Below are 15,428 nucleotides of genomic sequence, written 5' to 3' on the forward strand. Positions count from 1 at the left end.
TTGCTTTCTCAAAACACAGCATCACATGCTATCACGTAGCAGATTTCTAAATAGCTCTTTTTTAAAAAATGTTTTTCGTCTTTTATTATTCCACCCAGATTTCTGCCTATGGTCCTCCTCCTGTTAAAATTCTAGTTAAGAATTCAACTCATGGGGTGCCTGGGTGGTTCAGTCAGTAGCGAATGCGATACTTAGGGTGTGAATTCGGATCCCACACTGGGTGCAGAAATTACTAAAAAAAAAGAAGAAGAAGAAGAAGGAGGAGGAGGAGGAGGAGGAGGAGGAGGAGGAGAAGAATTCAGCTCAACTGTTATCTCCTTTGTAGTATCTTTCCCAGTTTGCCCAAAAGAGCTAGCTGCATGTTTTGTGTATCTTTCCCTTGCATGTCTATTGTAACACTGATTGCTGTCTGTGATGGGTTTACGGAGTGATGTTAACAAAGCCACTTGAGGGAAGAACCATGAACCACTGCCCACAACAAGGTATGAGGCACAAAGAAGGTATAACTTGGCATCTTCATAAAATCACCAGAATTATACAAGTAACTACTAGTTTAGTGACAAAATTTGCTTTTTATTTTAAATATGTGAATTTTCTTAGTATACATTTAGGGGAGCTATATACCGTTTTATCTATTCAGAAAAGCCAGTATGAAAATGGGAAAAATGAAGATTGTAATAGCTTTCTGAATTTGATCTTCAGAGTCCACATATTTCTTTTTACAAATTTTACTTTATTTTAAAAGGTTTTATTTATTTTTGAGAGAGAGTGCATAAATGGGAAAGGAGCGGGCTGGGTGGGGCTAGGGAGGGACGGGGGGGCACAGGGACAGAGAATCCAAAGTGGGTTCCACGCTGTCAGCCTCAAGCCTAATGCAGGGCTCAAATTCATGAACCACAAGATCATGTCCTGAGTGAGCCAAAGTCGGACGCTCAACTGACTGAGCCACTTAGGCGCCCCTCCACATAATTTTTTTTAAGTTTATTTACTTATTTGGAGAGGGAGAGAGAGAGAGAGAGAGAGCGCGCGCGCGCGCACACTCGCAAGTGAGTGGAGGAGAGAGAGAGGGAGAGAGAATCCCAAGCAGGCTCCCCACTGACAGTGCAGAGCCTGATGCAGGGATCCATCTCACGAACTGTGAGAACATGACCTGAGCCCAAATCAAGCATCAGACACTTAACCAACTGAGCCACCGAGGTGCCCTGAGAATACCTGGGGTGTCTGGGTGGCTGTCAGTTGAATGTCCAACTTTGGCTCAGGTCATAACCTCAGGGTTTCACGAGTTCGAGTCTCACATGGGTTTGATGCTGTCGGCACAGAACCCACTACAGATCCTCTGATGCTGTCTCCCCCTCTGTGCCCCTCCCCTGCTCACGCTCTCCCTCTCAAAACTAAGTAAAACATTAAAAAGAAAAAGCCAATTCCTTTTAGTAAAGAAAAGCCACCCCAAATTCCTATAACATTTTTATCAAATGAAAGGTTCTCTAATTAAATTCACTAACTGAACTGAACCTTTTCACTATTTTTTGATATTTGATTATGACTCTCATATTAAAATTAGAAAGCCAGTCCAGTGTACAGTCTTAAGATTTAAAATTCTAGTTACACATACAGAAAATGTCTGAATACAATCTTTTATTTTTTATGTTTATTATGAGAGACAGAGAGAGAGAGACCAACCATGGTAGCAGGGCAGTGGAGGAGGTGCAAAGAGAAGGAGACACAATCTGAAGCAGGCTCCTGGCTCTGAGCTGCCAGCACAGAGGCTGATGCAGGGCTCCAACCTCATGAGCCGTGAGATCATGACCTGAGCCAAAGTCAGACACTTAACCAACTGAGCCACCTAGCCACCCCTACAATCTTTAAACATAAAAAATTCAATTATACAAAACAAAATCCTCCCTTCCACCGTCTGCATACCATTTTCTTCACTAATAGCAACCACTATCCTACTCATTTGCACATACGCATATGTATTTATACAGACATATACCTGAGTCTACAGTGTATATATTTTCCTTAAATTTAATCTACCTTAATATTAAATGATACCTGGGTGGCTTAGTCAGTTAAGTGTCCAACTCTTGAGTTCGGCTCAGGTCATGATCTCACAGTTCGTGAGTTCAAGCCCCCCAATGGGCTCTGCACTCATAGCACAGAATCTGCTTGGGATCCTGTCTCCCTCTCTCTCTCTGCCCCTCTCCCACTTGCTCTCGCTCTCTCTAAAAAAGATGGTAATGGAAATTCATACTCTGGATAGCAAAAAATAATTGCTAATTTTTAAAGGAGCGAATAATGGCACTATTAACTATGATTTTTAAAACAAAGAGTCTGTAACTCTTAAATATACACACTGAAATAGTGATAGGTGAAATTATATGATGTCTAGGATTGCTTCAAAATAATCCAGTGAAGGCAGGGTGTAAGACAGTGAGGATATGAATGACCATCACTGGTTGTGAGCTGATAAAGCCTTTCAAAAATGTTTCTAATAGACAGCCCAACATGAAATAATTTTTTAAAAATGACTTAAAGATGATAAACAAATGCAACTTGTAAACCTCATTTGGATCTTAACTGGAACAAATTAATTGTAAAAATATACATATATTTTAAAGATACCTAGAGAAATTTGAGGATATCAGGGAAGAACTGTTCATTCTATTTAGGGGTGATAATGGTACTTATAGGTGTTTTATTGTTTTAAGAGCCCTAATATTTCCAGAAAAATGAATTATTTACAGATAAAATGATATATCTGAGACATGCTTCAAAATAATCTAAAAGGGAAGGGATGTTATAGGTGAAACAAAATTGTCCTTGAGTGTATGATTTTCAAAAGTACTTGTATACTACTGTACTATTCTAACTGCTATATATATATTTTTTAATTTTCAATAAATAGGTTTTTAAAAAACTTATTTATTTTATTTTATTTTTTTAGTAGTCAAGATATGTATGAAGCTCAAAAATAAAGAAGAAAACCTGGGAGTGGCTGGATGAAAAAGCAGTCCTATCGGAGATAAGCACTCTAATAGAACAGAACAAAAAAACCCAGAAATAGACTCAACTGCACATGGGCCCTTAATATATGATAAAAAATAGTATTTCATATCAATTTGATCTCTGGCCATAATGGAATTTAAAATTCAAAAACAGAAATACATCTGGAAATATTCAAATATTTGGAAATTTCAACACAATGCCAAATAACCCACTGGTCAAAAAAGAAATTATAAGACAAAAAATATTCTGAATTGAGTAAAAATGAAAATACAACATAGTAAGTTTTGGGGATGCAGCTAAGACAATGATTAGAAATTTGTGGCTTTAAATACTTCTCTTAGAAAAGAAAGTTTGAAAATCGCCAACTGAAGCGACCACCCTAAGAAACTAGAAAAACTGCAAATTAAATCCAAAGAAAGCAAAAGAAATTAAGTGATAAAAAGCAAAAATCAACAAAATAGAAAATATAGAAAAAGCAATGAAACTAGAAGTGGTTCTCTAATGAGTCTCTAGCAAGACTGATCAAGAAAAAAAGGGAGAGAAACAAATTATTAGTACCAGAAATGAGATACAGAGCATCATTACAGAGACTATAGACATTAAAAAAATAAAGAAGGGGCACCGGGGTGGCTCAGTCAGTTAAGCGTCCAACTTCAGCTCAGGTCATGATCTCGCGGTTCGTGAGTTCAAGCCCCATGTCAGACTGTGTGCTAATAGCTCGGAGCCTGGAGCCTGCTTTGGATTCTGTGTCTCCCTCTCTATCTGCCCCCCACCCCCACTCACATTCTGTCTCTTCTCTCTCTCAAAAATACATAAACATTAAAAAAATAATAAAATAAAATAAAAATTATGACAACTTTAGGCTACTACATTGGTAAGTTAGACAAACGGCCACAATTAACTGGATAACAAAACGATACAAAGACATTACAAAGTAATGCAAACTACAGATCAATATCCCCTAAGAACACAGGTGAAAAACCTCCTAACCAAAACACTATCAAGTCAAATCCAGGAATGTGTAAAAAGGATAATACACTATGACTAATGTAAGTGGGATGCCAGGAACGCAAAGCTGGTTCAATTCACAAATAAATGTAATTCTTCAAAATAACAGCAAATCAGAAAAACTATATGATCATCGATCATCATAACAAAGTATTTAACAGAAGTCAATAGCCAACCATTCATGATAAAAAAAAAAAAAAAACCCTCAGCAAATTAGGAATCGAAACCACACCAAACGGTATGCAGGCATTCTTCAGAGATATCTAGGTTTGGTTCCAGACCACTTCAATAAAGTGAGTATCACAACAAAGTGAGTCAAGTGTGTTTTCTCATTTCCCATCGTTCTAAAAGTTATGTTTACACCATACTATAGCCTGTAAGTGCATAACAGCACTGTCTACAAAAAACAACATGCATACATTAAAAAATACTTGATTCCTAAAAAATGCCAACCATCATCTCAGCTTTCAGTGAGTTTGTAATCACTAATCACAGATCATATATATATGTACGTGTAAATATATATATGTGTGTGTATATATATATGTATATAAAACAAATAACGTAAACATTTAAAATAATGAGAATTACCAAAATATGACACAGAGACAAATGCTGAGCAAACGCTGTGGGAAAAATGAAGTCAACAGACTTAGACTTGCCTGACAAAGAGTTGCCACAAAACTTCACTTTATTTAAAAAAATAAATAAAAGGCAGTATCTGTGGAATGTAATAAAAGGGAGTATGCCTGTACCTAACAGTGTAAGATAATAATAACAGTGTAAGTAAGAACTCAGGATAAGTTCTTTATCCTAAGAATAGGAACATGGTAAGGATCACGTCACTTCTAGTCAGTAATGTATTAGAAGACTTAGCTAGTACAATAAAGCAAGAAAAAGATACAGTGATTACATTATGATGGTGTACACAGAAAATTCTAAGTCTAAAAAAAAAGCTACTAGAGGAGTGCCTGGGTGGCTCAGTCAGCTAAGTGCCCAACTTTGGCTCAGGTCATGATCTCATGGTTCATGGGTTTGAGCCCCGCACTGGGCTCTGTGCTGACAGCTCAGAACCTGAAGCCTGCTTCCTGCTTCAGATTCTGTGTCTCCCTCTCTCTGCCCTTCCCCCACTCGTGCACTCCATCTCAGTCTCAAGATAAATAAACCGACAAACATTTTTAAAAAGCTATAGAAACAATAAATGTGTTTAGCGAAGTGGTAAGACAAGACACAAGCTCAATATTAAAAAATCAAGTGTATCTCTATATACTTGGTAAACAATGTTAAAAAATTTTAAAACACTGAAACAATAGCATAAAAATATGAAATACTAAGTGATAAATTTAAGAAAATATATGCAAAACTTATACAATGAAAAAGACTACAAAACACCGGTGAAACTGAAGATCTAAATAAATGGGAGAGATATACCATGTTTCTGAACAGGAAAATTCAATATTGTTAAAGGGGGACACAATTCCCCTACAAACTGATCTTCAGATACAATGCAGAATTCCAAACTGGTTCTAAAATTTATTTGATAATACAAAGAACCTAGGGTACCTAAAACAAGTTTAACAAATAAAACCGGAGCACCTACATGAATTGATTTTAAAATTTATTATAAAGTAACAGCAATCAAGAAAGTGAATACTAGCATGAGGATAGACACACGGATCAATACAATAAAAATTAGTTCAGCAACAGACCACATATATATGGTCAACTGAATTCTGTGAAAATGCAGAGATAATAAGTAAAACAGAGGCTAGTGCTGAGAAAACTGAATATATGCATATACACATATGGGGAAAAATGAACTTCAACATAACCTCAAGCCCTACACAAAAATTAATTTCAGATTGATCATATACCTAATTTTGGAAAAGATAAAACATATTAAACTTCTAGAAGAAAATATAAAACTATTCACAATCTAGGGCAGGCAAAGAGTTCTTAGTAATGACACAAAAAAGTATGAGTGATAAGAGAACTTGATAAATGGGACTTCATCAAATTTAACACCAGCTCTTCAAATGAAAACCTGGCTGAAAGCAAGCCACAGACTGGGAGAAAATATTTGTAACACCCATTTCTGATAAAATACAATTATTAGTAGGAAAAGAAACCCAATGTGAACAAAGGGAAAAAATTTGAACACTTTTGCAAAAACTGACAGTCAATTAATGCATGAAAAAATTGCCCATGATCAGTAATCATTAGGGAAACACACTCTACAATCACAATGAGACACCACAACACACCCACTAGACTGGCCAGAATTAAAAAGAGATAATACCAAGTGTTGGCAAGAATGTAAAATATTTGTAACTCTCACACAACTCATCAGTTGGAATGTAAAATGATACAATCACTTTGGAAAACAACTGATCAGTTTCTTATTAATTTAAAATTGTACTTACCATACAACCCAAAAATCCCCATTCTAGGTGTTTAAGAAATGAAAGCAAATACTTATACAAACACCAGTACACAAATGCTCTTACAGCATGTTTATTCGTAATAGCCCAAAACTGGAAATAACCAAAATATTTATCAAACCTGTAACAAGTAAATTATAGTTTAATCATCAAAATGGAATGCTACTCAGCAATAAAAAAGAACTGATACAGGTGACAACATGAAATATTTTCAAATTATTATGCTGTTTAAACCAGATGCAAAAAACTATATACTATATAATTCCATTTATAAAAAAAATTCTAGAAAAGTCAAATCTAATCCATAGTAAGAGAAAGCAGGTCAATGGTTGCCTGAAGCCAGGGGTAGGTGAGTAGAGTTTGATAAAGAACAGACACAAAGCACAATCATTACACCTTGGTTGATGAGGCAATAACACATGGGTACAAGTAAATACAAATTCATCAAAATGTACACTTCAAAGGAATACATTTTATTGTATGCCAATTATAGAAAACAACTAATTTAAAAAATCTGGATAGCCATTTGGAATAAGATTAACTAGATTCCTCTTATACAGTATACATGATGACTTCTAAATAGATGAGAGATTTAAATGTTAAGAAAAGGAATCTGTATACATTCTGAAAGAAAATGCGTATAATTTCCTTCACTACATGAGTGGGGAAAAAACTATGAACCAAAAAATTCAAAGGTAAATCTGAGGAGAAAATTAGAAGACTTTTAAGGAAAAAAAAACATGAGAAAATCTTTGCAACCTTGGAGTATGCAAATTCAGGAAACCAAAGCATAAGCATATAAGAAAAACTGAAATAATGGTCTGCAAAATTTAAAACTTCTGTTCTTCCAAAGACATTTAAGAAAATAATCCACAGATTACAAAAAAAAAAAAAAAAAAAAAAGGTTTGAAATACACACATCAGAAAAAGGACCTGTATCTATCCATACTAATTCAATAGGACAACCAACCAATACAAAATGAAAAAAAAAAAAGAATGAGAAAAGCCTGATACACAAATATACAGTAATTTCTATGGAACAGATCTTAAAACAAAAAACCCTACAAGTGCAGAACAGTACATATAGTATGCTTCCTTTTTTACATGATGGAAGAAAACTGTTAACACAAAGATGCCATAACAATTTATTTTATTATTTTTAAAGTTTATTAGAGACAGAGACAGAGAGAGACAGAGAGAGACAGAGAGAGAGAGAGAGAGAGAGAGAGAGAACATGCAAGCATGAGCGTGCATGAGTGGGAGAGGGGCAGAGAGAAACCCAAGCAGGCTCTGTGCTGTCAGCACAGAGCCCAACGTGGCACTCAAACTCACGAACCATGAGATCATGACCTGAGTAAAATCAAGAGTTGGACACTTAAACCAACTGAGCCACCCAGGTGCCCCGTCATGACAATTTAATGAGGACACAGTCTTTTCAACAAATGGTGCTGGGGTATGTGGAAAACCACATGCAAAAGAATGAATTTGGATCCCTATCCTCATACCATGCACAAAAATTAACTCAGAATGGGGCACTCGGTTGGCTCGGTAGGAAGAGCAAGTGACTCTTGATCTCGGGGTCAGGAGTTTGAGCCCCATGTTGGAGTTAGAGATCACTTAAATGAATAAAACTTTAAAAAAATTAACTCAGAATGGATTATCAATCTAATAAATGTTGCAGCCAAACTATAAAACTCTTTAAAAGTCACAGTAAATCTTTGTGACTTTGGTTCAGACAATGGTTTTTCCTTAGATATAACACCAAAAGCATAAGCCACAACAATAAAAACACAAATGAATTTGCATCAAAATTAAAAACTTCTGTGCTTACAGGGTGCTTCTGGTGCTTGGGATTCTCTTTTTCCTTTCTCTGCCCCTTCCCACTCACATGCTCACACATGTATGCTCTTTCTGTGTCTCTCTCAAAATAAAATAAACTTAAAAAAAAATACCAGGGGTGCCCAGGTGGCTCTGTCTCAGTTGGCTGAGAGTCCGACTTCAGTTCAGGTCATGATCTCACAGTTGGTGAGTTTGAGCCCCGCATCGGTTCACTGCTGTCAGCACAGAGCCAGCTTCGGATCCTCTGTCCCCACCTCTTTCTGCCTCTCCCCTGCTCATTCACTCATTCAATCTCTCTCTCTCTCTCTCTCTCTCTCTCTCTCTAAACAATAAATACACATTTAAAAAGTAAAAAATAAAACGAAACTTTTGTGCTACAAAGGACACCATGAAGCAATTTTTAAAACTCTCATCAAATGGAAGTATTTGTAAATACTTTATCTGATAAAGGGTTTGTATACAGAGAGTATAAAGAACATCTACAATTCAATAATTAAAAGACAAATAACCGAGTTAAAAATTAGGTCAGGAATCTGAATAGACATTTTTCTACAGCGATATGCAAACAGCTGATAGGCACACAGAAAGATGCTCAATACCATCAGTCATTAGGGAAATGCAAATTAAAACCATGATGAGATACTTTAGAACCACTGAGATAGATATAACCAAAAAGACAATAGCAAGTATTGGCAAGAATGTGGAGAAACTGGGATCCTTGTACACTACTGATAGAAATATAAAATGATGCATACACTCCAACACAGTAATTTCACTCCAGGAGAAATAAAAACTTAAGTCTACACAAAAACTTGCATACAAATGTTCACGGCAGCATTACTCATAAGACTCAAGAGTGGCAGCAACCCAAAGAGGAATCAATTGATGAACGGATAAATAAGATGTGGTATATCCACACAATGGAATAGTATTTATCCATAAAAAGGAATGAAGTACTGATAAATGCTCCAACATGGATGAATTTTGAAAACATTTCACTAAGTAAAAGAAACAAGGCAGAAAAGCCTACATACAACATGTTTTCCCTCATACGAAATATCCAGAATAGGCAAATCTATAGAGAAAGCAAGCATATTATGCCTAGGGTATGAGAGTGTATACGCATGGGGAGGGGGAGGGGTAACTGCTAAAAGGTACAGGATTTCTTACTGGAGTGATAAAAATGGTCTTTTTTTTTTTTCTTTTTAAAAGTAATCTCTACAACCAATGTAAGTAAGGCTCAAACTCACAACTCCAAGATCAAGAGTCAATGCTCTACCAACCGAGCCAGCCAGGTACCCCAAAAATGTTCTAAAATGTGCTGTAGCAATGACTGGACAACTCTGATACGCTGAAAACCACTAAACTGTATACTTCAATGGGACGGATTTTATGGCATGTGAATTATATTTAAATAAAACGATTTTAAAAACATATATTTATAGAAAATGAATATTCACAAAAATAAACACTGTGAGGACAAACAGAAAATAATTTTAAACGATCATCTGCTGATGATTAAAAAAAAAAAAAATGATGCACCTACTAGAACAGAAGTGATTAGAGAAAGTACAAGTGGCAGAGAATGGGCTGGAAGCAAGACTTCTCCGAATGATCTCTTTATGTCATTCCACTTTGCAATCTTACAAATATTTTGCATATGCATAAAATTAAAATAATCAAAAAGCTATCCCTGACAAATGAAAACAAGTCCAATCAGATTGGTCTATCTATGTATCAAACCACTGACATGACTCAGTAACTCTGGAAGACAGTATTTTGGAAGTAGCAAAGACACCAACAGTTTCTCACTCAGAAAACTGGCACTTACACAATTCTTAATGAAACAGATAGTAAGGAAAAGTTAGACAACAAACATTTAAAGACTATTTTATACACATTGTAGTAAAATGAAACAGGCTCACCAAGATGGGCCCCTGCGATCCTGCCTCCTGGTATTCACACCCGTGTAGTCCCCTTCTACTGTTCCAGGTTGGCTTTGTGTAATCTACAGCATACTGCAGAAGTTATGTCACTTCCAAGATTAGGTTGTAAAACACACTGCAGCTTCCACTTAGATCAATTTCTCTCTGAATACTCATTCTGGGAGAAGCCAGCTGCCACGTTATGACCAGCACTATCCTGTCAACAACTCTGAATCTGGAAGTAGATTGTCCAGCCTCATTTAACCCTTCATATACTACAATTCTAACCAACATCTTGGCTGCAATTTCTTAAGAGACTCTGACGCAGAACCACCCAGTTAAACCGCTCCTGAATTTCTGACCCTCCTGAGATAATTTACGTTTATTGTTTTAGGCAGCTAAGACCTGTGATAATTTGTTAAAAGATAGATAAAAAGATAGGATTGGGCTATCACCACCTGAGCCCTTAATTTTACCAATACTCAGAATAAGACCAATATTGTGGACCTCCTGAATGATCTAATATAAAGCACTGATAATCATCTTAAATATTCTTACCTCTCTCCTACAAAAAAGTTAAACCTGAACTGAAGTACTCAATGCCATCACAAGGAGTAGAGACACAAATCTAGAATACGGGACATTCCTACATAACAACTGGTTCTTGCCACAAAGCAGTAACAGGAAAACAAAGAGAAAAGGAACTACAAAGACATGTAATAAATGTAATAATTTATAGATCAGGGGCATCTGGGTGGCTCAGTCGGTTAAGCGTCCGACTTTGGCTCAGGTCACGATCTCACTGTTCGTGGGTTCAAGCCCGTGTCGGGCTCTGTGCTGACAGCTCAGAGCCTGGAGCCTACTTCAGTTTCTGTGTCTGTCTGTCTGTCTGTCTCTCTGCCCCTCCCCCACTCATACTCTGTTTCTCTCAAAAATAAACATTAAAAAAATTTTTTTTAAATAAACAAAATAATGTATAGATATTTTGATCCATATTCAAAACAGATCAATTATAAAAAATATTTTTTTAAAAATGTCTATTTGTTTGGGGGTAGGGGTGGGGGTAGAGGCAGAGAGTCCGATTTGGGGCTCGACTTACAAACCAGGAGATCATGACCTAAGCTGAAGTTGGACACTTAACCAACCCAGTGCCCCTAAAAATGTGATTTTTGATCCAATCAGGATAATCGATTAGATAAATTTATTAGATGAAAGGGAATTACTGTTTATTTTATAAAGTGTGATAACACCACTCTGGCCATCTAAGAAAAAAAAGTCCATAATTCAGAAAGATATACAGTAAGTACATAGGAATAAAATGGCATGATGTCTGCGATTTACTTTTAATACTTCAGCAACAAAACAAAGCACCCTCAGGTAAATATGGCAAAAATCTTGATAACTGCCAAATGTGAATTATGGACAAACCCATTATCCGGTCACTTCCCATCTTCTGAGCATAGCATATGTTTATAGGTGCTGTTCTTGACATGTGCCTGTTCTCCCTTACTAGAAATGACCCTGCCTCCTGAAGATAAAGTGCCTCTCTCACACCAAGAGCCATACTGTACTATAACGCCATCTTAAAAAGAGGAAACATCCCTCTACTATGAAGATTCTGATGGTTTCTGAAGTGAGCTGGCCTCTGCTCAAAAAGAAATTCTGGATGGGGAGTAGGGATGGGGGTGGGGAACTGCAGGTTAGTATAAAATTCAGAGGTCAGCCAGATACCATATGTTTTCACTCTTATGTGGATCCTGAGAAACTTAACAGAAACCCATGGGGGAGGGGAAGGAAAAAAAAAAAAAAAAAGAGGTTAGAGTGGGAGAGAGCCAAAGCATAAGAGACTCTTAAAAACTGAGAACAAACTGAGGGTTGATGGGGGTGGGAGGGAGGGGAGGGTGGGTGATGGGTATTGAGGAGGGCACCTTTTGGGATGAGCACTGGGTGTTGTATGGAAACCATTTTGACAATAAATTTCATATATTGAAAAAAAATTTTAAAAAAAATTCAAAGGTCAGCAACTTGGTAAAATAATTTAACAAACACTCTTCAAAATTTAACATTGAAAACTTCAGAATTCAATTATTCTTTTCAAAGAATTATTGTGAACAATCCTAACTGATGAGCATTTCTCCTCTCCTAGTTTTGTTCATAAAAATGCACCTTAGGGTGCCTGGGTGGCTTAGTACATTAAGCATCTGACTTCAGCTCAGATTATGATCTCATGGTACATGAGTTCAAGCCCCGCACTGGGCTCTCTGCTGTCAGCAAAGAGCCTGCTTTGGATCTTCTGCCCCTCCGCTGCATGCACACTCTCTCTCTCAAAAATAAATACACATTAAAAAAAAATACATCTGAACACCTTAGGCAGTGTTGGGTACCACAAGTCAGCGTACAGGCTCATCAAAAGTCAAAGCTGAACCACAAATATTACTTAATTCATGCAGCATGCACACTTACAAGCAAACACAGGCAGGATTATTCTCACCTTTACCTGCTCTATATGTCTTGGCTTGATTCACTGGCATGGGCGTCATAGGTATAGGGTATAAAGGCTTGAGAGAATTAAAAAAAAAAAAAAAAAGAAAATTAGGCTCTTATGATAGTAAGAATATATTTTACTATTTTCTCTTACTGGTATATTGTTAGAGAGCTAGTTCTGAGGTCTCCTGGTTTGCCAGGAGTCATTAAAAAATAAAATCACACTCACACCTAAAAGGACAAACCCCAAACCAGTAAATCTAAACCATCTTTCTTTCTCACCAGAAAACATTCTCACATTTTATACTAAAAACATACCATGCCATCACATGCCTCCTCTTTTCAAGTATTTTTGTTTCGCCATCACTACCTCAAGTCACCCCATACCTAGAGAGCGCTTGGGGTCAAATACAAATAACTAGGGAGGGTAAGTGCACATTAAATTCTAGGACTTACTTGCACGCCTGGGCTCACTGGGACTGGATACATCATATTTGGTGCAAAACAGACAGGCTGAGTATAAACTGGAGCTGGCTGCTGATGACCCACCATAGATGGGCTAGGTTGTGCTTGAGGACGAGGTGAAGTTGGGGTGGTAGAAGGCTTTGGCTATAAAAATAAAAATCAACTATCTTCAGATGAAAAGCTATTATTGCAATCTGAAAACTGATCTTCTCATCTTTCTAAGATCTACTCACTTTTAATTAGTCCCTTTTAATGAAAAAAACTTTAGAAAATAAACTTCCATATGTTTAAAATAAAAGGAAAAAGTTATGTAGGAAATGAAATTTGCCAACTCATTTATTACAATAATTTGCCAACATCAATAATACTACTAAAAATGACAGCTTTTTAAGCACCTAAAAATAAGTGATCCTTAAGGAACTGGAGAAAGTTTTTAACATCTTTTAACATCTTTTTAACATCTTTTAACATCTTTTAACATCATTAACATCTTTTAACATCTTTAAAATTATTTTTAATTGTTTACTTATTTTTGAGAGACAGAGCGTGAGTGGGAGAGGGGTGGAGAGAAAGGGAGACACAGAATACGAAGCAGGCTCCAGGCTCTGAGCTGTCAGCACAGAGCCTGACATGGGGCTCGAACCCATGAGCCGCAAGATCACAACCTGAGCCAAAGTTGGACGCTTAACTGACAAAGCCACCCAGGCACCCCTAGAGTTTACTTAATTTTTGAGAGAGAGAGAGAGAGAGAAGAAAGAACAAGAGAGCCATCAGGGGTGGGGCAGAGAGAGAAGGACAGAGAATCCCAAGCAGGCTCTGCGATGTCAGCGCAGATCCCGATGTTGGGCTCAAACTCACAAACTGTGAGACCATGACCCGATCAAGAGTCAGATGCTTAACCAACTGAGCCACCCAGGTGCCCCTTGGAAAGTGTTTCTAAAAGTAAAGAAATATCTTCTTACAAATTTAATAGAATAATAGTTCATCTATAAACCTGAGAGCCTCGCTAGCCAGCCAGCGAGAAAGATTCAAAGATTTGCCCCAGATCACATCTAACTGATGACAAAACAAAACATGAATCTTTTCCATGGCTCAGAAGTATTCATAAATGACCACAGAAAAAGGAACAGAAACTACAGGTTTTTCAGCATCCTATAACTGACTTTAGATGGCAGGTATGGGGGAAATCCTACTACTACTACATTTATCATTTTCGAGACTAGATTACTTCAAAGAAAGAAACAAACTTACCTGAGAAAAGGAACGAGGGTTAAACTCCTTTGCATTAGGATTCAGTGTTGATTTTCTCACTTGCCTAAACCAGGGGAAAATTAAAAAGGGCCAGTAAAATCTGCATGGAACTTATGTTTCTCTCAAGTCTTCCATACCTGTTTTGTTAAACTGCTGAACATACATTAAACAATTCTTACTGAATCACTAATCCTCTTCATTAAAACATATGCACGAATTTCCCACTCTTTAATCTGATAAGGATCAGCCAAAAAGGGGCAACTAAAAAAAAAAATGTTAACATATAGTTCTTCTCTCAGAGGCAATCAACAAATATTTAAACTGATAAGACAAAATATTCCTAAAAGCAATCCCTAATACACCAATTCTCTAGCATGTGGGTTTGTTTTTTAAGATTTTATTTTTAAGTAACCTCTGCACCCAACATGGGGCTCAAACTCACAATCCCAAGATCAAGAGTCGCACCCTCTGCTGACTGAGCCAGCCAGGTGCCCCCTAGCATGCAGTATTTTCTAATGTGACAAAGCGTTTCCTCCGTGACATGCCTTGGGAAAAATCATGACTCTAAGAAATAAAAACTTTTGCTTCAAATTAAGCAGCAGCACTCTTTGATCAACAAGCCGCACTCCAAAAGTTCAGCTATAACTGGACTGTATGGAGACCAGAACAAATGAATTAACAGTGGTTAGCTTGGATTAGGTTCTGAGGCTAGCCCACAAAGATCCATTCAATTGATAACACACTGAATGTGCAGAATTAAGTTTATCTTAACAAATCTAACCATTAAGTAAAACACTGTTTATGATAGAAAACATGCTGAATTCCAAGTAGGGGCACCAGATACTTCTTCCTCTTCTCGGCAGTGACAGTTCCCGGTCTCAGCAGCAGAGCCAGGAGGTGGGTACTGACGAGCGGCCAGGGGACAGAATTCCCAAAAGCCACTAATTTTTCAACTCCTTGTACATTTACAGAAAAAAAACCTTTCTTAATTTAGTCTAGTTTTTGACCA

General features: G+C 37.0%; 1 protein-coding gene across 19 annotated transcripts in view; it reads right to left on the reverse strand.

Moving 5' to 3' along the window:
• ATXN2 (ataxin 2) overlaps positions 1 to 15,428 on the reverse strand; it is a 126,079-nt gene that overhangs the window by 24,239 nt on the left and 86,412 nt on the right. For 15 of the 19 annotated variants that reach the window (XR_008291519.1, XR_008291516.1, XR_008291515.1 and 12 more), the window contains 3 exons: positions 14,420 to 14,483; positions 13,160 to 13,312; positions 12,711 to 12,777 (listed from right to left, as the gene is read on the reverse strand). Coding sequence is in view for 13 of the 19 variants with exons in the window: in XM_053205781.1 (XP_053061756.1) it covers positions 12,711 to 12,777; positions 13,160 to 13,312; positions 14,420 to 14,483 (284 nt within the window). In the remaining 6 variants the exon portion in view is untranslated. The remainder of the gene's footprint in view (positions 1 to 12,710; positions 12,778 to 13,159; positions 13,313 to 14,419; positions 14,484 to 15,428) is intronic. The other 4 variants (XM_053205776.1, XM_053205778.1, XM_027044383.2 and 1 more) reach the window with 1 other exon arrangement.

Source organism: Acinonyx jubatus, chromosome D3 (assembly GCF_027475565.1).
Source record: "Acinonyx jubatus isolate Ajub_Pintada_27869175 chromosome D3, VMU_Ajub_asm_v1.0, whole genome shotgun sequence".
Classification (NCBI taxonomy): Eukaryota; Metazoa; Chordata; class Mammalia; order Carnivora; family Felidae; genus Acinonyx; species Acinonyx jubatus.